Consider the following 25,473-nt stretch of genomic DNA (forward strand, 5'->3'; position numbering starts at 1 on the left):
CTCTACCACTTCCTTAACTAATCATGAGTGTAACCCCCCGCCCGCACCCACCCTGCCCTTCCTCGCGGTCTCCCTCCCATGACTGGAAATGGTGGAAACAATCCCACCCCACCCCACTCCGCTCCATCCCAGCCCACCCTACCTCACCCCAGCCCAGCCCAGCCCCAGGCATGCGCCACATCGCACGCCCCGCACCTTCAGTCGTGCCAGAGCCTCCTCCTTGTCACGCCAGCTGGCGCCGCCCACGCCGCCCTGCCGCGCGCCCGCCGCGCCCCCACCTCCCGCCCCGCCCGCACCCACCCCGCCCGCGCCCGCCCCGCCGCGCGCCCCCGCGCCAATCAGGTTCGGCTCCGAATGCTGCGACGACAGCGCGCCGGCGCCGCCGCCGCCGCCGCCGCCACCACCGCCGCCGCCAGCTGCGCCGCCGCCAGCTGCGCCGCCGCCGCCGCTGCCGCCAGGCTGGGCGGGTGCCTGGGCGGGATAGCGGTGGTTGCCGGGTGCGCTGCTGCCACCTGGCACGCCCGCGGCGGCGGACCCCGCCTGCGCCTGCGGGGAATGTGCGCGGCGCAGCCCTCGTGATGCGGTGCACGTGCCAGGTTGCTCAGGCGCCGCACACACTGCACGCCAACCGCCCAACCGGCAACCACCCATGCGACTTGGCGTCTTCACCACCACCACCCTTCCCGACCTCCGACCCTACCTCCCACCCGATCTCCCACCGGCACTTCACTTCCTTATTGCGCCCGCAGCACACGCAGCACACGCAGCCCGCTAACCCCACACTCCCACAACCCCACCTGTTTCAGCAGCGCCTCGCGCTCCAGCTGTATCCGCCTCAGCCGCTCCTTGGCCGCCTCCAGCTCGCGGTCCAGCTGCCCCGACCCCGACCCCGCCCCTCCCGGCCCTGCTGCTGCTGCCGCTGCCCCTCCCGCCGCCCCTGCTGCCGCCGCCCCGCCCGGGTCCAGGCCGTGGCCGCTGCTGTGGCTGTGGCGGTGCTGCGGCATACCCGGCCTGAGGCAGATGCAGGCAGGCACGCAGGCAGGCAGGCACACAGTTTAGGCTGACAAGCGATGTGTAAGCGATGTGTGCTAGGGCATCCTCGCCGGATGATGCGGCAACAGCTGGCTAGGCAGCCTAGAGTCTAGTGTGTCCTTAAAGCGGCCTAGTCCTTAAAGCGCCACACACACACACACACACACACACACACACACACACACACACACACACACACACACGCGCTTGGGCGGGCTTCGTTTTGTTTTTTTTTCTAACACACACCCGCGCCCCCACACCCCGCTCTCACCCGGGGCCGGGCGCCACGCCGTGGTCTGTGCGGCGCTGGCCGTTGCTGCCGCCGCCTCCGGCCCGGCCCGGCCCGCCGCCGCCGCCGCCTGCGCGGCCCTCCAGAAGCGACACCGTCTCACGCGCTCGCGCCACGTACTCCTGCGCAGGGCGGAAGCGCGGGGTTTGATACTTAATTGGATCTCTGAGGATTCCAATACTTCAATCAGGCCCACATGCAGGCCCGCACGCGCCGCCCTCACCCTCACCGCCGCCACGCCACGCCACCCCCACCCACCCAACTATGGCCACCACCACCACCACCACCACCACCACCACCACCACCACCACCACCACCACCACCACCACCACCACCACCACCACTACCACCACCACCAGTCCGTCGCCCCAACCGCCGCCCCAACCGCCGCCCCGAACTCCGCCCCAACCGCCGCCCCAACCGCCATGCCGCCGTACCTTCATGAAGGGCATCTTGATGACCTGCTCCGCGCTGGGCCGCATCTTGGGGTTCTTGCACAGCAGCTGCCGCACCAGGTCCTTGAGCTCCTGGCTGAAGCCCTGGGGGGGAGGGAGGGAGGGAGGGAGGGGGAGGCAGGGAGGAGGCGGGAGGACTCACACACTGAGAAAGAGAGAAAGAGAGAGGAGAAGACGCCGTCCACTTCCCCGCCTGTCGCTTGCTTGTCTACCACCCCCGCCCCCGCCCCCGCCCCCCCCCCCCACACACACACACACGTGCCCCAATCCCTCCTAAACACCCCATCCCCCTCCACAGCCCCACCCCACCCCTGCTGTCTACTTCGCTACACTTCTCTGTACCAATCCTTGCAACACCCCACCCCACCCCCACCCACCCACCCCTCCGCCTCCGGCCTCCCCACCTGCGGGATGGGCAGGTGCTCCCCCCTCAGGATCTTCATGACCAGGCTGCTCATGTCGGCGGCGTCAAAGGCGTGCTTCAGGCTCATCAACTCGTACAGCACACAGCCCAGGCTCCACATGTCGGACTTGAAGTCGTACGGCATGGAGGACATCACCTCTGCAACACAGCACGTGCGGGCGTGCCGTACACACAAGGAGGGGGGGGGTTTGATGAGCGTGTTGACTAGGAACGCACAAGGACAGAAAGACACAAACCAGCGCGATGCCATGCCGCGCGTCGCCAACCCGCGCGCCCCCTCCCCCACCGCCCCAACCCTCCCGCCCTCCCGTTCCGCCCTGACCCCACCGCCCCCTCCCTCCCTCCCGCCGTTCCGGTCTGCCTTTACCCCACCGCCCCCTCCCTCCCTCCCGTGTAAGCTCTTCCCCACCCGGGCTCATGTAGTAGGGCGTGCCGATGATGGTTGAGGCCAGGTCCATGGTGCCGTTGAGCGGGCGGCTGATGCCGAAGTCGCCCAGGCGGATGGAGCCGCCGCTGGTCAGGAAGATGTTCTGCATACGAGGGGTGGCAGGTGGTGTGCGTGTGTTGAAGTGTGCATGCATGAAGAACACCAACATGAGTGCGCGTGCGCATGTGGGTGCTGGGAAAGTGTTGTAAACTGGCTATTCGGGCATCCTTAGCGCTACGGATGCCCGTTTAGCCAGTTTACAACAGGAAGGACAAGAGGGAGCTGCGGTTGGGTGACCGGGTTAGGGTGCGGCGTTGCAAGCGGGGGGCTGCACGTGGGGAGTTGCAGGCATTCGATGATGTGGCGCAGGTCCCCAGGTGCGCAGAAGTGCAAGACACCGTCCACTCCAGGACAGGGTAAGCTACTACGGTACTGCAATTGCGGCCAGTAGCGAGCATCGCAGGAAGATAGGAAGGCGCCCGTTGCCGGCCACGACAGCATCAGGTCCGGCACAGGCCCGCATTGCTCGTATATATTACCACTGACCCACCCGCCGACCCACTGCGCACACGCCGCTGACCCACCCACCCACCCACCTGCGTCTTGAGGTCGCGGTGCAGGATGTTCTTGCCGTGCACGTGCTGGATGGCCAGCAGCACCTGCGGGGTGGCAGGCGGCGGCGGGCGGCAGCAGCTCGTGCGGAGGAGGTGTGCCGTGTGTGCCGTGCGTGTGTGTGTGTGTGTGTGTGTGTGTGTGTGTGTGTGTGTGTGTGTGTGTGTGTGTGTGTGTGTGTGTGTGTGTGTGTGTGTTAAAGAGCACAAGGAAAACGTTGCGCAAAGACAGTGTATGCGATGCAGCAAAGCAAGTGTGTGTGTGTGTGTGTGTTGTGGTGGTTCAGTCCTGCAGGGAGCCGACACGCCCCGGCGCATCCCAGCATGGCATCCAGCCTGGTCATGCATCCAGCAGGCGCGCACGCACACTGGCGCAGACACACGCACACACCATGCTCCCTCCGAGCCTGCGCCGCCCAAGGGCAGTGGCCCCCAGTGGCCCACAGGGCCCCCAGCAGCCCCCATGACGCCACCCAAGCCACCCAAAGCCACCCAGCCCAACCAGCCCACCCAACCCAAAGCCACCCCCACCCAACGCCACCCGCCTGCGCGAACAGGTCCAGCAGCTGCGGCTCCGGCAGGGCAGTCTTCCGCGCCCGCAGCAGCTGCAGCAGAGCACAGCAGCGGCAGCACAGCAGCGATGGCAGGAACACATGGCGCCCGTTGTTGGCGTATGGCGTGTGTGGCTCGGGTCCATCCGCCCCAGACAGGATCTCCTGCGTGGTGACATCCTGTCCACCCCACCCCACCCCACCCCACCCCACCACCACCGCCATCGGCGCCATGACACCAACACTATCCCGCTGAATGCAGACGTTCCCTGTGGTTCAAGGGGCCCCTCCCACTCCACGGGAGCTTCGAGTACCCTTGCGACGAAGCGGTGGTCTCCGGCGCACACATGCACCTCCCTCCTTTCCCGTATGGCGCGACCACACCCCGCGCGTCAGGTCGTGCTCACGCTTGCAGCGCTCCTGGTGGCGCCCCCCGCCCCTTGCGTGCCGGCCGAGCCACCCTACCTGATACAAATCGCCAGCATCGCAGTACTCCGTGACAATGCACAGGTGCCCTTTGTAAATGAAGTGGTCCACATAGCTGCAGCATGAGAGGGATGGGCTTACAAGTATGGCGTGTGTTGAGTAGTGGAGTTCATCGCACTAGTGTTGCAGCGGTCCAAGGCAGGCCGTGAAGCGCGAGCAGGCGGAGCGCACGGCCGCACGAGGCCCCTCCTGACACGAAACCCGACCCGGCGCTGGTCGTTGACGGTAACCTGAGGCACTACCTGTCACTCTACGTGACCCCGCTACACAAAGAATCGCTTGAAAGCGACCACGAGGGTTTTCGCCTTTGCCTGGTCATTGCAGCATTCGACGGACCCAGCCCAGCCCGCCACCTGCCGCTTAGAGCTAGTTGCGTCCAGCTGCTAATAAGACACATACCCCCGAAACGTGACTATGCAGCTGGGCGCGCACCTGAGGACCAGCGGGTGGGCTAATTGCCGCAAGACCTTTACCTCGCCGTCTGCTGAAATGCCGCCCTCACCATCGATCTTGACCTTTTTGAGTACAAACTGGGCAAGGGGGTTCGACTTAAGGTTCACCAAATACGCGGAACCGTAAGTGCCGGTGCCAAGCTTCTTGAGGACCGTGTAGTTTTGCATGGCTGTGTATTTCAAGCCTATCGAAAGCCCTCAGGCCAGCCAGGCGCGTGTCAAGCGGGTCAAGGAAGTCTGTGCGTCGGCCTACGAAGTCCAGCTCCACTCTTTGCGAGCATTATTGCTTTAAGCCATGTACATCTTCAAACGATGAGAAGCGGAACACACTGAGATGATGCAAACTAGATAGGCTCGAAATATGAGGGCGGCCATGCCGAGCAACCTCCACTCCAGTCCGCTTGGCACGCCCCCTCCCCCCTCTGAGCCCCCCGAGCAAGAGTTGTGCCACTAGGAGCAATCCATGCTTTCCATGCCTGTAGACCGATGGGCATCACCAACAAAGTTCAACCTAGACGCGAGCGCTTGCGCTGTGCCAACAAACCTGACAGCAAGTTGTACACTTGACTACAAGATGAAATTCGTTCCACTGGTTCCGGCGTCTTGGGAGGGTGGAAGCGCCCACTCCTCTTGAAGACAGCACCATAAACCGTACGGTGCGATGGGACAGGGTAAGGGGCAGGTTGGCGTAGTCCCGCACTCCCGCAGTGTGCAGCGCCACATACCGTGGCACTGAAACCCGCCTTGATTGAAATGCGTAAATGCGAATGTCGGTGGCTTTGCTTCCCCCGGGCATTGGGCATTCAAGGCCACAATTGGTGTGCGATGGGAAAGTGTTCAAGGCCACGATTAGTAGATATTGGTCACGCTGGCCAAGGATATGCTTTCACAGCCCGCCGACCGTTGGGCCAGGGGTGCCGTTGACTCCACCAGCCGTCCGGCCATAACCGGCCCTCCGCCTGTCCCCGTCGCGCTCGTTGAAGTACCAAGGCGCGTTGGTTGAGCTGTACGTGTGTGGTCTTATGGACTGTGAGGGCGGCCAGGGCACCACTGTGGTTTTGTGCAAGGTGGAAACACAGGGATTCGCCCATCTGTAACCGCTGATGCTGGGTTGATCCGCTCCCTTTTGCACCAGTCGACCGTATCTGTTGCTGCAACCCAGATGCCAACGGGCTCATACAAGCCACACAGGGAAGGGCAACATCGCACTGGTGTCTACCGGGAGGGGTACTGCTCCTCTACGCATCAGCAAGCCGTGCGTCAATCTGCCTAGTAAACTCTCGTTCTTGAACCGCTGCATGTCTGCCGCAGTGCTTTAGCATTTGATCTAACTCCTAGAAAGTTATCGACACCCCACAATGAAAGCATATACACGCGCCCCGACCTCGTCCCCATAATGAAGTCCTCCGCCGCAAAAGCAGCAAGCTACGCTGCCGGGATTCGCGTGTCATATCGGCAACTCACCAGCAAGCGCACGCTTCCCTCGCACTACACCGTCGCACACACACAAGCCAACAACGCATCACACACATAACCACACGCTGGTAAATTCTACGCAAGGATTATAAGCCATTGAGTCAAGGCCAGGAAAGGCGAGAGCCCCGTGCACCCACCAGCCCGACAGCCCCCTGGCAGTTCTGCCGACGCCCGCAGGTATCCACACAACTCGCGTCGACACCCAGTAGCAGGGCCGCCATGGCTGCTGCGCCCGCAAGCCCTGCCCCCAAATGCGCTTCACCCCACCCGTCGCTCACAGCGCTCCGCTGGGTGGCCGCTGCGCTAGCCGCTGACAGCGACGCCAGTGGACCGTGCTGACTGCCGCAGGCGCCAGGCTTGCCGGCACGCCAGCCAGCACCGCTGCTGCTCCCGCCGCCGCAGCTGCTGCTGTCGCTGCTGCCACTTTACTTGGCGATCTTCGCCTTGTCGGCCCCGCCCTCAATGGCCTCCAGCACATCGCCGACCTTCTTGATGTACTCAACGTGTTTGAGCACATAGAACTCGCCGTTCTCCACAAACTGGCGCGGGGGCTCGCCGTCCTTAAGGATGCCCCAGACCACCAGGGTCTCGTCCTCGGGGTCCGTGACACCGATGATGCGCTCCGCCTCTAGCGAGGGCACGATGATGGGGTCCTCCTCAGTGCCGAACTTATCCTCGTACATCCTGTGCGGCGCACAGCGCATAGCGCAATGAGTGTGTCAGTCGCTTCACCAGTAGCGTGCGCGGACGATGTGGGCGTCGTCAGCCCTCGTGCGCCCCTCCTTCACCCCCTTCTGCCCAGTCCCATCCAGCACGCAGGCAGCCATCCACCAAGGCCTGCAGAGGCGGCAGCCGCGGCCGCTGTTGGCGTTCGTGCTCGCCACCGTGACGCGCCGAGGACGGCAACACACGGTATGGCCCGCTGCTGCGGTCTAGGCCTGCCTGCGCGCGCGCTCCCTGCGCGCTAGCCCGCTGGTCCATCACCAGCCCCAAGTGGCCTCATGGCTTCATATGAGACTGCAACCGGCAACAGCGACGGCCGAACTCCCCCGAACTTCCGCGAAATGCTGTTGGGCCCTACCATGCTTCGTGCCACAGCTCCTTGTCGCCCAGCGGACGGTACTTCCGGGGCGGCTCAGCCGACCTGTCCAAATTGGCAAGAGCGATGTCAAACGGCAGTGTATCGCACGGACAACATTACGTTTCGAGTTGTCCATCAGACTGCCCAAAAAGCCCGCGGTGCAGCCCTGTAAGTGCATTTTGCATTTGGAGTGCCCCATGTGAACTCACAGAGCGGAGGGCTTGGCCTCAGCGGGAGCGCCCTGGCATGTTGTCAAGCTGGTATGGAGGCTGCGCGCCTGGGCAGCGAACTCCTGGCCAACGATGCCCACAGCCGACAGCTGCGCAAAACAGCGAACAAAGGGCGATCCTGGTGAGCCATGTGCCGCGCTTGGAGGCCTGCTGAAGGCCCTCATCATCGCGGACTACGCCCCCCGCAAAACACAGTCGCTGTCGCATGTGCCTCCATGTACATATGAATCAAGGTCCAGATTGCAGTGTTGGCCAGGCAGATGGCCCACCGCTCAGCTGCGTCCAGTCTCGGGAGAAATACTTCCGACAACTAGCGCGCACCTCAGCGGGAACGCCAGACGCTGCGGTCGCCCAGCGACGGCTACAGGTGCGAGCAGCCCTCGCAAGCAGGCCAGACAGAGCGCCCAGCCGGTTCATCCTAGCGATTTCCCCTAAACTTTTCCTTGATTGGCGACCTAGTGCCTAAATTCGCTGGCGTCAAGCAGCCAGCATAAACATCGGCAGAAAGGTCATACGTGGAAGCTAGCTATGGCTGGCTGGGCCGGGTTGGGCGAATGAGTGTTGAAATTGTCATGGGACGCTAGTCCTGGAGCAATTTCGGCTCGCCTTGCCCTGCCCCCGGCGCTGCCTGCACAGCTGCATACATGCACTTCAAAGCTATGTCCACGCCCACTGGCAGGGCGCGCCAGTCAATAACGCGACGGGAGCGACCAAGTATTACGATGTACCGCCGACAAAATGGCGCGGGTCACGCAAAGGCCCTTGGGCGCTGCAGTGCTGTCATAATGCGATGTCCACTCGCTGTTTTGTCGCGCGGACGGTGCGGTTTGTGAGGCTACAGCCGGCGTGGGGTGTTGCAGCATGCGGGCTCGACGGGGGGCAACCGCACGGCCCGGTGACGCGCTGTGTCTAGGGTAGGCTTCGACATAGCAAGAGCGGCTTGTGCACGGTGCAGGGTACAACCAGCGAGCATGCACCTGAGCAATGCACGCACACGCCGCACATGTCAGTGATGTCACTCTTGGCCGGGGTCTGCACGCGTGTGTGCTCGTTTCACCGCAGAGCACCCCGCTCCAACACAAAGCCCAGCTCACGGTTCAACGAAAAGATGCATTTAGGGTTAACCAAAGGGGCTTACAGGGAGTGAGTTCCATCAAACGTCCGGTTCCGGTTTGCCGGTTAGCCCCTGAGTCATCTTGGCAAACACCCCCCCACACACACATACACACACATACACACACACGCAATGCTTGAGCTGCACGTAAGGCATTTATGGTCGCTGGGCGTCGGCATGGGCGGGGGGCGGGGGAAGGGACGGGGGCGGGTGCCTGCAGTTTGCAGCCACAAGCGCACACAGCAACAGCTACGGCCACACGCACACGCACGCGCACGCGCACACGCACACGCACACGCACACGCACACGCACACGCACACGCACACGCACACGCGCATGCACACACAGGTATACGGCAGTAATTCCGGCACCGTCTGGGCGGGCTTCATTTTGTTACTTTTTTACACACACGTGCTATACGGCGGGCGGCGGAGAGGAGCAGACAGCGGAAGAGGAGACGGTGGCGAACGAGGGCGCACGCAGAGACGTAGCAGTACAGTCGGTCTGTCGGCAAAAGACACATATAGATGCCCCAGGGCGTGTTCCCGCAGGGTTATCTGACTTATCTCCTTGGCGTAGATGTACCGGTCCGGCCACAACGTCCATGCAGCTGGACGGCATCGCCGCACGGCCGGCACTCCAGCGCGTCTGAGGCGAGCAGTGCATTGGGAGCGGCGCCACTTTGAGACGCTGTGGCGGCTGGCCATCGACGCTGTGCCGCTACCGGGCAACTCCCACATGCCAGCGACACGGCACGAGCCGTGTGGCCGTGGTCAGGCTGAGGCGCGCCCCGCCGCCCCCCTGCCCACGCCAAGACAGCATCAATTCTGGCACTGCGCGGTGGCCAAATCCGTGGTGGCGCATATCAACGCACACAGACCGGAAGTTTCGCCCATCAGCCAGGCGCAGCTCTGGCTGGCGCAGGCGCCACCGGGCTATCAGCAGTGTGTTTGGGATGTGGTGACGATGGCGGTGCTGTCCGCCATGGAGCATGGCCGGGTGCGGCTGCGCGGGATGTCGCGCGGTGCGGCGGCTTAAGGAGGTGTGGCGACAGCGGTGGCCGCAGCGAACACTGGGGCCGCGGCAGCGGAAGCAGCGGAGGCGGATCCCGACCCGCATGAGGTCCCGCCTGCGCCGCTTCCACCGCCGCCGCCAGACGTGACCCCCGCCCAGTTGGCAACTTGGCATGTGCTCGTGCGGTCGCGGATCTCTGGCCGCGGCTGCTACAGTTCGCACAGACGCTGGGCGTTCCCCGCAAGGCAGGGCTGGGAGGGCGTGGACTCCACGCACCCAATCCTTGCCGTGGTTGATTGGGAGCTGCTTTGCGCACTGCCGCAAGCATTGGAGCTGGAGCCAGAGGCTTGAAGAGGGAGCAGCGCTCACTAGAAGTGCTAAGAGCGCGTAGAGGAGCCGTCACTGTGTTGGCATTCTATTGGGGCCCAGCGGGCAGGGGATGGCAGCTGTGAGGCAGGCTAGCAGGTTTAGGATCGGTGCGTGGGTATGCAGGGGCTTTGGGGCTTCAAGCGTGGGTTAGGTGCTGGAGCACGTCGGGCCTCGTGGTCTGGACCGGCCTAGTAGCAAGGACGCGTTTGTGGCTGCCCGCAGTAGGCTAAATCTGCCCTGGCGTCGTGCGCTGGCTAGGTTGAGGTTGCGGTCGTCGGGTCGTGTGAGGCTGCGAGGTCGCCGGACCAAGCCTCGTAGCCTGCAGGTGTCTTGTCGTGTGTGTCACGTGTGCATGTGCGCGTGTGGCCGGTGCGCTGTGCTGGCGTTACTTTGTTTGTTTTCTGGCTGGTGCTTGCCTAGAGCTTGCCCATCCGCTGGGCCCTGCGATGTTCTGGCCAGGAGTGACCCTGCTGAGATCATTGGTGTTGTCCAGAGTTGTCCAGAGTTGTCCAGCATCACTTCCGTTGCGCCTTCACACACACCCACCCACACACCCCCACACCCACACACAGCCTCCAATTGTTTGCCATCTGCTGGGGTCTGGGAATCAGCTGCACCCTACGGGACTTCACCAACCTGCCTTAACACTGTCCCATCGGCCATCGCACACACAGCCCCGTACATGGTCTCGGGAGAAGCACTTCCGCCCGCATGCAAAGTCCTATGCAAGATGTGTGCCTCGGGACCCCCGTCCTGGGACGCCTGCAGTTGGAAGCAGGGGGTTGAATGGGCATGGCCGGGTGGCCGGGGAGGGAATGGAAGTGGCGCGAGAGGCTGGGAGATGAGGCCAGGCCATGCATGAGTCGGCGGGCACGCCAACTGGCACGCTGTCAGGCCAAGAATCTATGGAGACTTCATTTATCGGGACATGTAACTCAACGTCCTGTTACTGTTAAGTATCGTTTCTGGGAGGGAACATGCGGCCACTCTGTCTTCTTGCACTTGCGGTTTCGGCATTACTTATCGCCGACGCGCTAGCATTACCTCGGCGCCCCCGGCCTCGGGTGCATCGTAATGATGCCGTATGGAGTCAGGGTTGCTTGACCGAGAAATACTACACGCAGCGATTGGACCACTTTCATTGGGTGCGCGACGCTGCTGAACAGCCAACATTCGCGCAGCGATATTTCGTGTGGTGGGTAGCTGCATGGGCTCGGGAGAATGAGGGGGGGGCGAGTTGGAACCAAAAAGCAAGCGTGGGGGTCTGAATGAAAAACGATGGTCTGCCGTCCCCACACCCCCCCAAGCTGACCCCCACGTTCAGCCAGCTATTCGCAGTCCCCAACCCCTCCCACACCCCATACATTTCTAACTCTCACATGATCAATGCTAATTGTGAGAGTAAAAAGCTAGCATTGCCTGGGGGGGGAATGAACCTAACCTTGTTGTCCTGGCTTGCCTCCCGCCATGCAGTGAAAAGTATTGGTCCAATGGGCCGGGCGGCGTCCGCGGCCCCATCTTCTTCTACGCGGGCAACGAGGCGAATGTGGAGCTGTACGTCAATGTTACGGGGCTCATCTGGGAGAATGCACAGGCATTCGGCGCACTGATCATTTTTGTTGAGGTGGGGACCTGTGGAGTGTGGGGACTCGGGGTTTGGCAGCTTGGAGGGCTGCCGTGGGGTGAGGATGGGGGCCTACAGGTTACTCAGAGATGCCTGGATGCGGGGCACGGGTGTGGGTGTTGCTTTGCCCGTAGGAAACCGTGTGAGTTTTGGGAGTTGTGTCACCATCCCCATGCGCGAGGATAGTCGTAAAGCCCGTAACTACACGGGATGGGTGCGCGCAACTGCAGCACGGTGGCACATGCGGGGCCGCCCCTGGCGTCGAACATCGGCGGGTGGCCCCGAACCCAACCGACAGTGTGTGCTTTGCAGCGGTGTCATGGCGGCACGCCGTGCTGTTGCTCACCAGTTCACCCCTGCTCAATTCCCATACCGTATCCCCGCCCACTCGCTCGCAGCATCGGTACTACGGCAAGACGCAGCCCTTCGGTGAGTGGGCTCCCGCGCACGTGCTCACACCCCTGACCACCGTGACGTGGACGCACCTGGGGAAAGACTGCCAGTGCCGTATGTCCACCTCCTGTTCCTCAATCCTGAAGCCCGCACCTGCTGACTAAGCCCGCACATGCTCACGCCGCCCACACATCTTTCATTCGCGCACACACTTTACTCTTTACTCAAGAGCATTCGGAACCTGGCGCACCTTGCACGCGCGGTGCCGGCCCTTACTTTCCCCTTGTGCTTGTGCTTTGGCGGCACAGGCCCCGACAGCTGGCAGGTGGACCCCTCCTACCTTACGGTGGAGCAGGCGCTGGCGGACTACGCCGCCCTGCTGTGGCACCTCAAGTGAGAGGGACAGGGGGCGTGTGGGGCCGGTTCATACCGTATACCGCCCGGAGCTGTGAAGGAGGCCTGGCGGACACAAAGAACTGGTGTCATCGATAACGGCACAAGGCTACAAAGGCATGCTTTTGGGCGTTGCATGCTATAGAAGTGGATGCTAGATGCCGCTGGTCTTTCTCCTCGATTGCTTTTTTGCGACAGCCAGCCACCCACACGCTTCGTGAGTGGCCCTGCGCCGGTCTTACATGCCGCCACACCATGCCATGCCGTGCCATCACAGGGCCGACAGCCCCGCCGGCGGCGCCGCGGACTCGCCCGTCATTGCCTTCGGGGGCTCGTACGGCGGAATGTTGTCGGCTTGGATGCGTGTGAAATACCCGCACATCATCGCTGGCGCGGTGGCGGCGTCGGCGCCAGTGGCGGCGTTCCCCGGCGTGCCGGGGTGGCGGCCGCAGCGGTTCTGGGAGGTGGGTTTGGTGCAAAGCGAGAATGTGGGGATGAGCGCCACGTGGTATCCTGCAGCTTTCGCGGAGAAGCTTTTGGGGACCTGCGTGCCAGGGCCGCTGACGCCGCTCCCGCTGGCTGACATGACACACCCACACGAGTGCTTGATGGCGCATGAACACCCCTCTCCCGACCCACCTCGCTTAACCGCCTTGCGTGCGCACCGCGCCGCCCAACACACATAACAGCTCGTCACCTACGACGCCACGCCCGCCGCCGGCTCCGCGCCCGAGTGTGTGACCAACGTGCGTCTGGCGTTTGGCAACCTGCGGCAGCTGTCGCGCTTCGCGGAGGGCCGGGCGGCGCTGAGCCAGCTGCTGCGGCTGTGCAAGCCGCTGGCGGATGAGGGGGAGGCGCTGGATGCCGCGTACTGGCTGCAGGTGGGTGGGAGTGGAGACGAGGGAGGGGGGTGCGGGTTTCGGTTCGGTTGCGGTTTTGGGGTTCGGAGTAAGGTAAGACGAGGTCGTGATGGTGTGAGGAGACACCGCCGTGCCTGAGGAAGTAGGTCGAAGGCTCGGCTCTCTCTCAGCGAGAGAGAAAAAGCGAGCGCATGCACGGTCTTTGCAGTTTACCCCTCTCCAACACACATACACACACACACACACGTTTACTACAACACACACGCAAACACGTGTGCACATGCGCAGGGCGCCTTCGACGCCTTCGCCATGGGCAACTACCCCTTCCCCTCCTCCTACATCTCCGACAACCCCGACCGCCCGCTGCCCGCCTGGCCCATGCGCGCCGCCTGCACGCACATGGTGGTGGGCAGGTCCACAAAGCCCTCCACCCTGATAGAGGTGCGGGGGTGGCGGCGGGGGGGCGGCGGGGCACAGGGGCACAGGGCGTCGCCACGTGATGTCCGGGGTGGGACGGGTTCACGCCCCGCCGCCGGTGCGGTCCAGCCGCAACCCGACATATAGTAACACGCCTGTGACTGTGCCCTGGAGTGCTTTTGCAGCCGCCGCCTCTCCTGCTTGCCTGCTTGCCTGCTTCCTGCTTGCTTGCCTGCTTGCTTGCCTGCTTGCTTGCCGGGCACCGCATTACACCTCTCCTGCTTGCTTGCCGGCCACCGCATTACTCCTCTCCCGCTGGTCGGCCTGTGCCTTCGATGCCGTGTCGCATTCTCACCCAGCATGACCGGCACACGTGCCTGCGCCTCCCTCCGCACTAGCGGCAGTCCTACATAGTGTGATAGTGCACGGTCCTCTCGAAGTCACACGTCGGGCTTCTTTCCCTCCGCCCTCCGCACTGACGCAGGCCCTTCGCGACGCCGCCGCGGTGTTGTACAACGTGACCGGCGACGTGCAGTGCTTCGACCTGCAGACGTCGGGGCCGGCGGCCGGCAACCAGGGTGAGCGAAGGACACGCGGCTGGCGGTCTGTTGGGGCTTAACTCTGAACCAATCCCCGAAGGAAACAGTGGCGGTGGTCGGGTGGGGGCGTGCAGTGCCACGCGAGCGGTGGTGACAGTGGTGTGGTAGGACCGGGTTGCCAGGATGAGACCACAGAGCGCGTGTCACCGCACTAGAGCGATGTACGGTATGTGTCTGACCCTGGGCCAAGGACGGCCGAAAGATCTGCCCACACAGTCCTCAGGCATGCGGAGCTAGCAAACGCGGCCCATCTTTGCACCCCCCCCCGCTTCTTCGTAGTGGGTCATGAATGTAACCCCCCCTACTGTGTACCTTTGTACCTGGCTACGACTTGACTTCGTAAACTTAATGCATGTAACCCCCCCCGCATGCTGCAGGCCCCTGGGACTACCAGTGGTGCACCGAGCTGATGGGCCAGGTGCTTGGGCGTGTCGATGAGTGTAAACGGCACCGGACCATGTGTTAACGAGCACAAGGAAAACATTGCGCAAAGACAGTGTATGCGATGCAGCAAAGCGACGGTTTGTTACCTGAAGGACCATGTGTGTGCGTGTGCGTATGCATGTGCGCGTGCGTGTGTTCGTGTGCGTGTGTGTTGAAAAGCACAAGGAAAACAAAGCGCAAAGACCGTGTGTGTGTGTGTGTGTGTGTGTGTGTGTGTGTTGAAGAGCACAAGAGCCTTACACGCCTCCCCTCCGCACGCGCACTCATCTCCCCCGCCGCGCCGCCGCATACCTCCCTCGCGCGCGTGCAGGAGTTGCCGTACTATCCAACCACAGGCGTCACGTGAGTGCTCGGGAGCGGGGGGGGGGATGACTTGGAATGCGGGCTGGCGCGGAGGGCTTTGGGGGCGGGGGCTGTGCTCACCATGCCATTCTCGGGAGCGGGAGGAGGGGGTTATGTGCCCGAGCCCCAAACTAAACCGAACCCGATGCAAATGGGGGGCACACGACGGCCAGCCTGGGGTTGAAGCAGCGCGGGAGCTCCTGGACACACGCAGCCGCCCTGTGGGACGGTGACGGCGCCTGCACACCAGCCTGGACGCGTTGTTGGTCAGGTCGTCGCCGTTTGCTAAGCTGTGCACCGCACGTGTTAAAGCGGCACGCGCGTGCAAGCGCTACAATGTTGAAATGCACCTCATTAATGTGTGTGTGTGTATGTGTGTGTGTGCCCTGCAGGGACATGTTCTGGGACCAGGTGCGGCGCACGTGGGCAGCAGGGCCGCCGGCACGTGGAGGCCTGGGGGGCTCGGGCACGTGGGGCGCACGACATGCCTGCGTGTGTACGGCATTAGGTTAGGCAGAAGGGACAGGGAGGCAGCTGCGAGTCGCGGACTCTCGATGGCTTGGCCTTTCTCGATGCCCGGCTCTTGCGACATCTAAGTGTTTGCACGTGGTCGTGGTCGTGGTCATGGTCGTGCCGCAGGGCCCCTTCAACCTGAGTGTGATTGAGGCCCACTGCCGCGAGGCCTGGGGCGTCACACCCCGACCCGACTGGGGCGCCATCGCGGTGCGTGTGCGTGCGTGTGGTGACGGTGTGTGTGTGTGTGTGTGTGTGTGTGTGTGTGTGTGTGTGTGTGTGTGTGTGTGTGTGTCGGGGGTGGGGGGGCAATTGATTCCAATCCCAAAGAAAGCACCGCCCACTGGGGGCCACGTGTTAGTGCCACGGCCGACGCGCACGACCCGCCACGAGCTGAGCGGTGTACAGGGTGGCTGGGGGTGCTCTGGCGGAAGGCCCGGCCTTCAACAGTGACCCTTCGTCTGTCCCTGACATGCGCCGTCATCCTCGTCTGATCCCGTACCCCCGTGTCACATAAGCCGCCCCAACCGCTGCCACACGTCTCGCCACACCCCGACCCCGACCCCCCCGCGGCGTTTCTTGCAATCCCCTCTCCTCCGCTCCCCCCTTTCAATACTGCCCCCCTCCCCAGTACGGCGGTCTGGACTACCGCTACGCCTCCAACATCGTGTTCAGCAACGGTGCGGCGGGGGGCGGGACGTGTGGGAATGTGCACGCACATGCACATGCACACGCACACGGACATGCACACACACACACACACACACACATGCCGTACGCGCCGAGCTCCCTGTCCGACTGCCTTTACACGCATGGGCATCGGGGGGCTGCTAAGGTGGTTGGAGGGTGAATGGATGGGGGCTTAAAAGTTTTTCGCAATCCCACATGCCACATGATACACGGCCCGGCCGCCACGCCCCGCAGGCGGCTACGACCCCTGGAGCGCCTTCGGTGTGCTCAGCAACGTGAGCGACAGCGTGGTGGCCATCAGCATACCCGAGGTGAGCGCTGGGAGGGGGAGGGCGGAGAGGGTTGTTTGCGCCAGCCCCATCAGAAGACACCAGGGTCCACCGCACCCACAACTTCGTGGTAGGGGAGCGGCTGCGGGTAGGTTGCAGGTCGGGGGCCCACCAGCTGTGGCTTCCAACGAAGTGCCCCACGGACCCACCAGCGGATCCATCGCCCTCGCCGCCACGACCGAGATAGCGAGCCCTGCGAATAACCTCACTCGCCTTGCACCGGGCTGGCTTGGGCAGGGAGGGGATTGTGCAACTCGGGCGGCACGCGCGCATCCAGGGGAGGGCGCTTGGGCGGTGTCTCCTTGTGTTCCAAGCTGGATTCAGCCGGCAACAGCAAGGCAGCAACCCTTGCTCCGGCCCCAAACACACCAGCTCGGCCCCCAACCCTCCCGCCAAGATGTCACGCGTCATCTTGTCTCCGGTTTCTTTTGATGGGAATGGTGAAAACACCCCCACCCCCACCCCCTCGCACCCCCCTAGATTGCCTACCGTCTACCATGTCCTTAGCAAACCATGAATGTAACCCCCACCCCCCTCACGCCTTCACTTTTTAGCTATCCATGAATGTACCGGTAACCCCCAACCTCCTCACTCCAGGGCGCCCACCACCTGGACCTCATGTACTCCACCCCCTCCGACCCGCCCTCCGTGGTGGCGGCGCGGCGGCAGGAGATGGCGCTGGTGCGGACCTGGATCCAGCAGCACCAGGCCGCACGCCTCCACACCAGCAGCAGCAGAGGCAGCAGCAGCAGTAGCAGCACCGGCGCCGGTGGCGGCGTTAGTGGCGGCGGCAGCGTGCTCAGCAGCAGCGGTGGCGGCAGCAGCGGCACTGGCGCTGACAGCAGTTGACGGTCCGTTGTTGTGTCGTTGACCAGCGCCAGCCCCATTCCCAACCACCCGAATCAACCTCTGGGGCAGGCGGAGATTCATGGGTTGAATTCCGGGTGTCGGGGCGTGCGAGGCTGCATCAAGCATGGGCTACAGAGCAGGGCTTGCAGCTTTGGGGAGCCGGGTGGGCCCGGTGGGGCTTGAGGCCCCCAGAACGCTGAGAATGAGGCATGTTTAGGCCCTTGCAATTTGATACCAAGGGCAAGAACGCGGGGTGGGCCCTTCTCGCCAGCGGCGGCGGGCCGGTAAGCCCTGCTATCAAGCACAAGGAAGCACGCAGGGCCGCGTTGTGTATGCAACATTTATAACTCTGTTGTTGTTGTTGTTGTTGTTGTTGTTGTTGTTGTTGTTGTTGTTGTTGTTGTTGTTGTTGTTGTTGTTGTTGTTGATAACTGACCTGTGCTGCGCTAGATTCCCGTGTATGCCTTTGCACAACGCCACACTTGAGGCACTGCCCTATAGACTAGGACTCATGCCACTGGCACGGACGCGTAAGAGCAGTGAAGCGTCTGCCGAAGGGGGTGCGGCTTATGCGTGCAGTGTGCTGGGAAACGGTTTGCACAGCTTGCAAGCGAGTACCATGGTCACCAGTGTAAGGCTGGGATGATGTCCTCAGTCCAGCTTCGGCCGGCGTGACACTGTTGCGGGGCTTCTACGGGTTAACTGCCTGGACTGCTGGATTTCACTGCCGGCTGTGCGCCCTTCCGCGCAAATCTTCTAATGCATGGATACCCACCGACACACACAAACCCACCCATGGCAAAGGAGGGTACATCAACTCTTGATGAGTTACAGCATGAATTTTGTATCCGCGCATTGGGCGGGCAATTGGTGGCGTCCATGTGGCCACACACGCAACAAGCTGAGCAGCACGTCCGCATCATGAGTATGCGGTACGGCTTCGGAGCAGTCCGATTTTAACGGTCATGGTCAAAAGTCAGAGTCAGGTCCTAGCTTAGTGTGTATGTGCGAGTCAAGTCAAACCTAGAAAGTCATAGCGGCAGTCCTATATGGTACACGGTCCTCTCGAAGTCACACGTCGGGCTTCTCTCTACAACCGCGAGTGAAGCCCTCCAACCGCAGTTATGCAGCCGCAGGAACTGCCCATGTCGCTCTACAACTGATGTCAGGTACCGGTGATTCAGCCTTGTCGGAGGTCAAGTTGTCGTCTTGAAGTCGGCTGGCACCCAGGGTCGTTGAAACGGCAGCACGCTTTAACCGCCAGACGAGAGCGTTTACGCCATCATGGGCAGGCCCTCCTTCTTCTGCTGCTTGCTGATCAGCGACTTGTGGATGTGAGGAATCACACCACCGCCGGCAATGGTAGCCTGTGGTGGGAGAGAAAGGCAGGGCAGCGGAGGAGCCGATGGTCAAGTGGGAATTCGAAAACGTCCGGGATGGTCGGCGGCCATTAGCCGCCGCGCTGGGCGTCAACAAGACTGCACAACAGCTGCACTGACATAGGCGCTGGCGACAGTGCACGCGAGTGCTAGAGACGGCTGCTGGGGCGTGTCGGTCAAACGATGGCGAGTCAAGTCAACTCGCCTTAATGAGCGTGTCCAGCTCCTCATCACCACGAATGGCGAGCTGCAAGTGGCGAGGAGTGATACGCTTCACCTGTGGGCATCAAGGCAGCGGGGAAAGGGCGTTAGCGAGGTTCAAAGTTCAATTGCTCGGGCGAGCTCGCCGCACCTTCAGATCCTTGGAAGCGTTACCAGCCAGCTCCAGCACCTCGGCAGTCAGGTACTCTGTAGCAAAAAGCAGAGGAGTGAAGAGGTCAGGGCCGACCGCGAGGCAATGATGCAGCAGTCGCGAGATTGTCAAGGCTGCTCACCGAGAATGGCCGCCGCGTACACGGCGGACGTAGCACCGACACGACCGTTGGCCGTCACACGGCTCTGCAAGGCGAGCGAGCTCGGCATTAGGGCCCCGTCAACAACGATGGCCAGCCGACCAGGCTCTCACCTTGAGCAGACGGTGGATACGTCCCACAGGGAACTGCAGGCCGGCCTTCTGCGAACGCGACGTGGGCTTACGCTTGTCACCCTTGAGCTTGTCGCCCATGGTGCCCTTGGCACCCTTGCCGGAGAGACCCTTCGCGCCCTTGCCAGACATTTTGGCTTGTGGAGTTACTGAGGAGTGAAGAAGAGAGGAAGTGACAGCAAACTAATTGCTGTATGAACGGTCAAGTCAGTGGTCGCTTGCGAAATAGCCTTCAGCGAGAGCGAGCGGCGTATTTGACCAGGCGGAATGGGCAGCCGTACAACGCTCAAATTCGACTTTTCAAGGCCTCTTTCGCCCAGCTATTTTGCTAGGACATTGCATGAGCATGTCAGTGCTAAGATGTAAAAACTGGTTGCGGGTTCGCGTTGGCTTTGGGCCCGGCGACCGCCAGGCTTTTGCTGTTCTGCTCAGCGAGCACGCTAGTCGAGCTGTGCCTGTATCTGGACTTATCAACATAATGTTTGAGCTTGACTCTGGATGCTCGCGTCGGTTCACCAAAGTGACACGAATTGGCGACAGCCATCGCCTGGGCAAACCCCGCACAAGGCTCCTCACCCAACGGGCACTGGCCCTGGGACACGGAAACACTTGGTTCTATCACAATAGCGTCACAAAACGTAAGCGGCGCGGACCCATCGGCCTGCAGGGACGGGTGGTTGCGGGGGTGGTTGGGCTAGTGGATTCAAACCCCGGACCACTTCCTCCCCCCGGCCATGGAAACGCATATGTTGTGCATCAAGATAAACCCTATTGTCATCAACAAATCCAATGCTTTCTATGTGGCTACAACACCTCCAATTTCGAGTTGCTGTGAACTTGAAAGGCCGGTCGCGTGCTGCGTCTGGTCCAGGCACACGGGCTACGACGACGTGCATGGAATTTGCCGCTCAGCGCTGCGATCGCCTGCTCCTGCATGCAATCTCAATTTGCTCAGTAAATCTATTATGCTGGCTGCCAGAGACCCAACACGAGCTCCATACCGCGACCGCCTGCCCGGTGGCCTGCACCACACGCGGGCTGCTGTGCCGGTACCGGGCGCACGTTCCACAAACCCACGCTCAGTTCGCGGCGGCGCAATGCTTCACCTCCACCACCATTCATGTCAGTGGCAGCATATGCAAGCACACGTCAGCCCCGCGCGCATCTGACTACAAGGCCATGAGGGATGGGCGGGGGTTGGGGAAGGGGAAGGGATGGGGCGGGATTTCCTGCCAGGCCGCGTTGTCTGCCTATACCGTATTCTGTGACGCACACCGACGTCAATGAGACAGCGGCGGTGGTGGCTGGAACGGGCGGTTAACCGCGTACGAGTTCGTGACGTATCGAGTTGCATAGGGTATAATGGGCCGCTTGCATCGGCGGGGTTGAACAGCACGTGTGCCGTGGTGTGTGTGTGGGTCGCCGGGACCGCCCCGGCCCGGCCCATCCCCGCTGTACATCTGCATTGTGCTTGCACGCTCAGATTTTCCCCCTCTGCTAACGCCGCAAACCATGAAATGCATGCACTGCCGATTGGGTCGTTCCGCGACACAGCAATAGGCGAACAGGTTGCAGACACTTCTCAATAACACTGCGCCGCCCGCCTCACAACCAGGCGGTGCGCTGGCACCAGCTGGCACCGGGCGGTGCACTCCACACTTGGCTGCATGAGGCTGCTCAGCCTCTTCACCTCTTGTCCAGACGCTTGACACATGCTATGTATGCACCTGCGTTTGCCTGCAAAGAGCGTACTTCCTCTGCCACATCCGCCTGGCGGAAGCAGTTCGCTTGAAAGCGCATGCAGCCCAAATCCATTCAGATGAATCTCGGCAACTGGCCATCTGGGCTGAATGGCGTTGTACATGCACTCACACTGGAGTACTACGACTGCCCCGTGCACCAACCCAAGCTGGTAACACTTCTGCACAACATTCAGGAAGTCGGGGACCCATGGGGCTAACACCACAGACAGCAACAGTCGCACAGACGACACTACAGCGAGCCAAGAGCAGCACACCAAACCGCCGGGCACACGCACCAGTGTCCTGCAAACCAAGTGTCGTTGCCCCAGCAACTATAACCTGCAACCTGTTTATGACAGCTGCATACGGATGTGTCAGGCTCGCCCCACGCCCCTACCACCGTATCTACAACCCGCCCTGCACCACCTCCCTCCCCGTGCCCGACACGCGCCGCTCCCATTTAGTGCTTCTTTCCACCACCGCCGCCCTTGCCTCCACCACCCGCGCCCGGTGCCGGCGCACCCTCCCTGCCGCCCTCCTCGTCCTCCTGCCCGATCCGCAGGCTGGGGCTGCTCTCCCGGAAGCGGTTCAGGATGTAGCTCCACTTCTCGGGCACACGCACCGAGCCGTCCTTGTCCTGGAAGTGCGGGGCCTCCGGCAGCGCCAGCGGCAGCTCGCCCTTGCGCTCCGCCTCCACGTACGCCAGCTTGGGGCAGCCGGCGCCCTGCACGCGGCAGCGACAAGGAAAGGGTTAGTTGACGGCGTGGGGGTCAGTGGGCCGAGCGCCCAAACGCGAGTGCTATCGGGATGCCGTAGAGTGCCCGCGAAATGGAGTGGTGTCAGTGGACTCCCCCTCACCCCTCACATCCGAAGTGCCCAAGGACCGCTTGCACACGCGTAGCGCATTACAACTGCCCCCACGCACCCCTGTCCGCATCCCAAGCCCCCCGGCCCCCGCCGCCCCCAAGTCCGCCTCCCTCAACCACCCACCAGCATGCCCTTGCCCATGTCGGGCACGGGGTCGTAGTCCACGGAGCGGGAGGGGTCGGTGGGGTAGAGCCGCTGCACGATGGTGACCAGCCGCTTCATGCCCTGGCGGGGGGAGGAGGACAGGAGGTGAAGGGAGCGGACAGAACAGGGCAGCAGGAGAGGGGTTGATGCCACATTGCGAGCACGCCACAAGCCTGAGCCCCCACCTTGCTGCACGCCCTTCCCGTTTCCCCTCCCCTCCCTCTGCGCACCCTCGTGGTAGCCAGCGCCCAGCGCCCACCAGCCCTCGCAGCCCCCCACCCTGACGTGCCGCCCCCCACCAACCCCACCTGGAAGTACTTGCGCGTGGCCTCGTCGTTCATGATGTGCGCGTGGCTAGTGCTGTTCATCACGTGACTAATTTTCTCGCGCGCGGAGCGCTCGTGGATGCCCACGCTGGTCACACCAATTGGCCAGGGCGCGTTGCCGATGGCCAGCTTCAGGTAGATGTCGTTGGCATGTAGGTAGTTGCGGCTGCGCATGGCCTGCACCATCATCCACAGCCCCGTCAGCAGCTCGTCGCTGATCTGCCGGTGCTTCAGCCGGTCGTACAGCGGCACAAGGTTGCGCTTGGTCTGCTCGAAAGCGTAGGTGGAGTTGATGCCTGCGCGCCGGAGGAGGGGGCGGAGGGGGGTTGGCGGAAGGCACCTACAACTGCGACTGGAAACGACAACTCCCAGCACTGCTTCCCTCCGCCCTCATCGCGGCCCTGGCTCGCCTTGGTTTGAAAGGACCATGAGCCTTGCCCCATAACTTGCAGCATCCCCCCCGTTCTCCTTCAGCCCCCCCTGGATCTTGATTTCTCCGGGATTGGAATAAACTACCCCCCGCTCGAGCTCGAACTAGAGCCGGGAGCTGGTCGACATTGTCGGTAACGATTGTTGTTCCCCAAGATGGTCTACCGTCTACCACTTCCTAATCTTATCATAAATGTAACCCCAGTGCATCCTGTACCGCTTTTCCCAACCATCTCTGCAACCCCCTGGGCACACGCACACACACGCACCCGAGATGCTGTCCTTCATGGCGTCCGGCCTGCGGTCCAGGTCCTCCTCCCACTCCTTCATCCACTGCTGCACGTACTTGCAGATGCGGTCCTCCACTGCCATCGCCTCCTCCTTGCGCTTCTCAGCCAGCAGCGCCGCCGCTCGTTTGAAGGCGGCCAGCGTGGCGTCCTCCGCCTCCTCGCCCTCGCCCTCACCGCCGTCCGCCTGCAGGGAAGGGGAAGGCGGGGCGGAAGGTTTCAGGCATGACGAGTAAGAAGCTGGTGCCCGTGAAGGGGACAGTGGCGTGGAGGGGCAGCTAGGGCAGAGGGCGCGTCAAGGAGAGCGGAGGAAGGTAGCGTGAGTTCCGTCTTTAAGCAGGCGCGCGTGAGGGCTGCTGTCGAGGCGCGCACAGGCCAGCGGACCCTGACCCGGCCTCGCATTTCCCGCCTCGACCCCAATGCCCGCACCTTGTCTTTATCTGCCTTGTCGCCTCCACCAGCCCCCGACGACCCGTCGCCGCCCTTGCCTCCGGCGCCGCCTTCGCCCGCCTTGCCGCCTGCTTTGCCCCCAAGCGCTTTGAGGCGAGCCCGCTCCTGCTGCATCCGCTGTAGCTCAATGAGCGTGTTGCCCTTGCCTGTCAAGCCGGGTAGCGCAGTGCCGTCAGACGTCAGCACGGGCTGTGGGAATATGGCTGTTGATGCGGCAACGAGTGCAGGCGTGGGCACCGGGTACGGCAGGTGTGCGCCCCTTAGCGCCCAATCCCCTGTAACCTCGGCCACACGCCCTCAAAACCATACCCCATATCGCCATCAAAGGCCTCTCAGCCCAGGCCATTCCCTCCCCTCTCCACCGCACCGCGACATGCCCCGCCACCTCTCCATGAACCTCCTACTCCTAACGCGCCGCCCCGCCCGAACACGCACCTGCCACGCCCGTCACGTCCTCGTCCATGTTGACCGTCATCTCCTGCTCCGCTTTGCGCATGCGCTTCAGCCGGTCAAAATCCGACTGCAGATGCCCGGCAGGTGCAGTTGAGGCGGGCGGGGGGCGGGGGAAGCGGGTGAGGCAAGCAGGTTCCGCACCCCAGGCGCCGTGGGGCCCGGTCGCTTGGCTTAATGGCTGTGTGATGCCCCAATACCCACTGGTGTGACATTGACACACCGTCAGCACCAATCAACACGCCTCCCTCAATAATGTGGATTTTCCAGAGACCTCGCCCTGTAATCGCCCTCGGCGCCAACCCAGGCGTAGTCTTACACTGCGAGCTCACCTCTGCGAACAGTGTTACGGGCTGGCCCAGCGCCCTTAGCCGCCGAATGACTTCCTCCCTGGTCAGGACCGTGGGGCTGTCGGGCTGTGGGCAGACCGAGCGGGCGTGTGCCGAGTTTGGTAAGGGCGGGGGATTGGGCAAGTGGCGTGACCAGTGCCAGCCAGCGCACGGCTGGCATTGTTATACTCACACGCACCCTTGCCGGCATGATGGTCTGCATGATGACGTGCTTACCGGTGACTCGTCATTCTTTGCCACCTTGGCGGCTTGGGCGTCATCCTCACTGCGCTGCAGCTTGCGTTTGCGCTCCTGCGGGAAAGCAGAGGTCGAGCGGGTTGCGGCAGAGCCTGTGGAGCGTGGCGCATCTCCGCCCTGCCCCGTAATCTTCCCCCGAGTGCGCTATTCCAGGCGAGCATTAGCATGAATCATGTTGGGGCCGTGCAACCCCACCACGGACACTGAGTGCGCTTTGCCGACGTGCTGGCAGCCGGCACGCACACACGCACCTTCTCCTCCCGCTCCTTCGCCTCCTCGTCTCGAACCTTCTGCAACCGCGCCTCCTCCAGAGCTGATCGTTTTACATATTTGTTTGGCCCCGCGACATCCTGGGCCTCCTTCTTCAGCTTGGACGCGAGGGCCTTGAGGGCATCCATCGCCGATGCGCTAAAGAGCACCTCACGTCAGCCAGAGCACGTAACTGGCCCTCTCTGTAGCTGTCAAAAGGTGTCGGCAGGTCACGATGAAACAGCGGCACAGACGCGACAAATTTTGTCGCACGAGGCCCGAACGAGAATTCTTTCTGACTTATTCTTATGGTTTAGGCTCTGTTCTATTTAGAACGTCATAAAACTCAGGCAACGCGTGACATGACGGTGCGAACGAAAGGTAGAAACGCGCTGCTGCAGTTTGGGCTCTCCTGGTTCGCTATATGTGGCTGCTGGGGCACTACACAGCTCATT

General features: G+C 62.5%; 6 protein-coding genes across 7 annotated transcripts in view; 2 read left to right on the forward strand and 4 right to left on the reverse strand.

Annotated features, from left to right (window-relative positions):
• The window catches only part of CHLRE_13g567550v5 (uncharacterized protein), an 8,458-nt gene extending 3,397 nt beyond the window's left edge, over positions 1 to 5,061 (reverse strand). Inside the window, exons 1-10 of one of the 2 annotated variants that reach the window (XM_043069312.1) lie at positions 4,708 to 5,061; positions 4,255 to 4,330; positions 3,784 to 3,843; positions 3,224 to 3,286; positions 2,610 to 2,730; positions 2,181 to 2,338; positions 1,759 to 1,860; positions 1,304 to 1,443; positions 798 to 1,011; positions 196 to 540 (exon numbers count right to left, since the gene is read on the reverse strand). In XM_043069312.1, the coding sequence (XP_042917286.1) occupies positions 196 to 540; positions 798 to 1,011; positions 1,304 to 1,443; positions 1,759 to 1,860; positions 2,181 to 2,338; positions 2,610 to 2,730; positions 3,224 to 3,286; positions 3,784 to 3,843; positions 4,255 to 4,330; positions 4,708 to 4,895 (1,467 nt within the window). In that variant the 5' untranslated portion in view covers positions 4,896 to 5,061. Of the gene's footprint in view, positions 1 to 195; positions 547 to 797; positions 1,012 to 1,303; positions 1,444 to 1,758; positions 1,861 to 2,180; positions 2,339 to 2,609; positions 2,731 to 3,223; positions 3,287 to 3,783; positions 3,844 to 4,254; positions 4,331 to 4,707 lie in introns of both variants that reach the window. The other variant, XM_043069311.1, reaches the window with a different exon arrangement.
• A 674-nt stretch (positions 5,062 to 5,735) lies between these two features.
• Positions 5,736 to 8,301, reverse strand: CHLRE_13g567600v5 (uncharacterized protein). Its single transcript, XM_001693647.2, has 4 exons — positions 7,836 to 8,301; positions 7,494 to 7,603; positions 7,285 to 7,347; positions 5,736 to 6,887 (listed from the first exon to the last, which is right to left on the reverse strand). The coding sequence occupies exons 1-4, from the start codon at positions 7,929 to 7,931 to the stop codon at positions 6,629 to 6,631; spliced, it is 528 nt and encodes a 175-aa protein (XP_001693699.1). The 5' UTR covers positions 7,932 to 8,301; the 3' UTR covers positions 5,736 to 6,628.
• Positions 8,302 to 9,161: 860 nt separating this feature from the next.
• CHLRE_13g567626v5 (uncharacterized protein) lies at positions 9,162 to 10,543 on the forward strand. The gene has a single exon (XM_043069313.1). The coding sequence runs from the start codon at positions 9,209 to 9,211 to the stop codon at positions 9,665 to 9,667; it is 459 nt and encodes a 152-aa protein (XP_042917288.1). The 5' UTR covers positions 9,162 to 9,208; the 3' UTR covers positions 9,668 to 10,543.
• A 378-nt stretch (positions 10,544 to 10,921) lies between these two features.
• On the forward strand, positions 10,922 to 18,245 carry CHLRE_13g567650v5 (uncharacterized protein). Its single transcript, XM_043069314.1, has 15 exons — positions 10,922 to 11,207; positions 11,486 to 11,636; positions 12,035 to 12,065; positions 12,338 to 12,422; positions 12,700 to 12,886; positions 13,112 to 13,303; positions 13,571 to 13,723; positions 14,184 to 14,277; positions 14,676 to 14,716; positions 15,053 to 15,084; positions 15,477 to 15,495; positions 15,724 to 15,807; positions 16,229 to 16,277; positions 16,522 to 16,598; positions 17,214 to 18,245. Exons 1-15 carry the CDS (start codon positions 10,990 to 10,992, stop codon positions 17,463 to 17,465), a joined length of 1,665 nt encoding a protein of 554 aa, XP_042917289.1. The 5' UTR covers positions 10,922 to 10,989; the 3' UTR covers positions 17,466 to 18,245.
• A 36-nt stretch (positions 18,246 to 18,281) lies between these two features.
• CHLRE_13g567700v5 (uncharacterized protein) lies at positions 18,282 to 19,951 on the reverse strand. The gene is made up of 5 exons (XM_001693648.2): positions 19,470 to 19,951; positions 19,339 to 19,402; positions 19,197 to 19,252; positions 19,050 to 19,121; positions 18,282 to 18,832 (listed from the first exon to the last, which is right to left on the reverse strand). The coding sequence occupies exons 1-5, from the start codon at positions 19,617 to 19,619 to the stop codon at positions 18,740 to 18,742; spliced, it is 435 nt and encodes a 144-aa protein (XP_001693700.1). The 5' UTR covers positions 19,620 to 19,951; the 3' UTR covers positions 18,282 to 18,739.
• Positions 19,952 to 21,042: 1,091 nt separating this feature from the next.
• On the reverse strand, positions 21,043 to 25,471 carry CHLRE_13g567750v5 (uncharacterized protein). The gene is made up of 9 exons (XM_043069315.1): positions 25,021 to 25,471; positions 24,749 to 24,823; positions 24,515 to 24,598; positions 24,168 to 24,252; positions 23,712 to 23,878; positions 23,265 to 23,469; positions 22,549 to 22,862; positions 22,220 to 22,321; positions 21,043 to 21,953 (listed from the first exon to the last, which is right to left on the reverse strand). Exons 1-9 carry the CDS (start codon positions 25,165 to 25,167, stop codon positions 21,690 to 21,692), a joined length of 1,443 nt encoding a protein of 480 aa, XP_042917290.1. The 5' UTR covers positions 25,168 to 25,471; the 3' UTR covers positions 21,043 to 21,689.
• Positions 25,472 to 25,473: the final 2 nt, after the last annotated feature.

The sequence above is a fragment of the Chlamydomonas reinhardtii genome, chromosome 13 (genome assembly GCF_000002595.2).
Source record: "Chlamydomonas reinhardtii strain CC-503 cw92 mt+ chromosome 13, whole genome shotgun sequence".
In the NCBI taxonomy this organism is placed as follows: Eukaryota; Viridiplantae; Chlorophyta; class Chlorophyceae; order Chlamydomonadales; family Chlamydomonadaceae; genus Chlamydomonas; species Chlamydomonas reinhardtii.

What these genes read in the sequence shown, in the direction of transcription:
- CHLRE_13g567750v5 (XM_043069315.1), bottom strand. Translation starts at nt 25,167, where the DNA reads ATGGATGCCCTCAAGGCCCTCGCGTCCAAGCTGAAGAAGGAGGCCCAG. An exon ending in CGAAGGAGCGGGAGGAGAAG is followed by an intron (nt 24,824 to 25,020) that starts GTGCGTGTGTGC and finishes GCTTTCCCGCAG; the next exon opens with GAGCGCAAACGCAAGCTGCA. An exon ending in ACAAGGCAGATAAAGACAAG is followed by an intron (nt 23,470 to 23,711) that starts GTGCGGGCATTG and finishes CCTTCCCTGCAG; the next exon opens with GCGGACGGCGGTGAGGGCGA.
- CHLRE_13g567650v5 (XM_043069314.1), top strand. Translation starts at nt 10,990, where the DNA reads ATGCGGCCACTCTGTCTTCTTGCACTTGCGGTTTCGGCATTACTTATC. An exon ending in CCGACTGGGGCGCCATCGCG is followed by an intron (nt 15,808 to 16,228) that starts GTGCGTGTGCGT and finishes CCCCCTCCCCAG; the next exon opens with TACGGCGGTCTGGACTACCG. An exon ending in CAACATCGTGTTCAGCAACG is followed by an intron (nt 16,278 to 16,521) that starts GTGCGGCGGGGG and finishes CACGCCCCGCAG; the next exon opens with GCGGCTACGACCCCTGGAGC.
- CHLRE_13g567600v5 (XM_001693647.2), bottom strand. Translation starts at nt 7,931, where the DNA reads ATGAACCGGCTGGGCGCTCTGTCTGGCCTGCTTGCGAGGGCTGCTCGC. An exon ending in GAGGCCAAGCCCTCCGCTCT is followed by an intron (nt 7,348 to 7,493) that starts GTGAGTTCACAT and finishes CAATTTGGACAG; the next exon opens with GTCGGCTGAGCCGCCCCGGA. An exon ending in GAGCTGTGGCACGAAGCATG is followed by an intron (nt 6,888 to 7,284) that starts GTAGGGCCCAAC and finishes TGCGCCGCACAG; the next exon opens with GATGTACGAGGATAAGTTCG.
- CHLRE_13g567700v5 (XM_001693648.2), bottom strand. Translation starts at nt 19,619, where the DNA reads ATGTCTGGCAAGGGCGCGAAGGGTCTCTCCGGCAAGGGTGCCAAGGGC. An exon ending in GTACGCGGCGGCCATTCTCG is followed by an intron (nt 19,253 to 19,338) that starts GTGAGCAGCCTT and finishes TTTTTGCTACAG; the next exon opens with AGTACCTGACTGCCGAGGTG. An exon ending in ACGCTTCCAAGGATCTGAAG is followed by an intron (nt 19,122 to 19,196) that starts GTGCGGCGAGCT and finishes TGATGCCCACAG; the next exon opens with GTGAAGCGTATCACTCCTCG.
- CHLRE_13g567626v5 (XM_043069313.1), top strand. Translation starts at nt 9,209, where the DNA reads ATGTACCGGTCCGGCCACAACGTCCATGCAGCTGGACGGCATCGCCGC.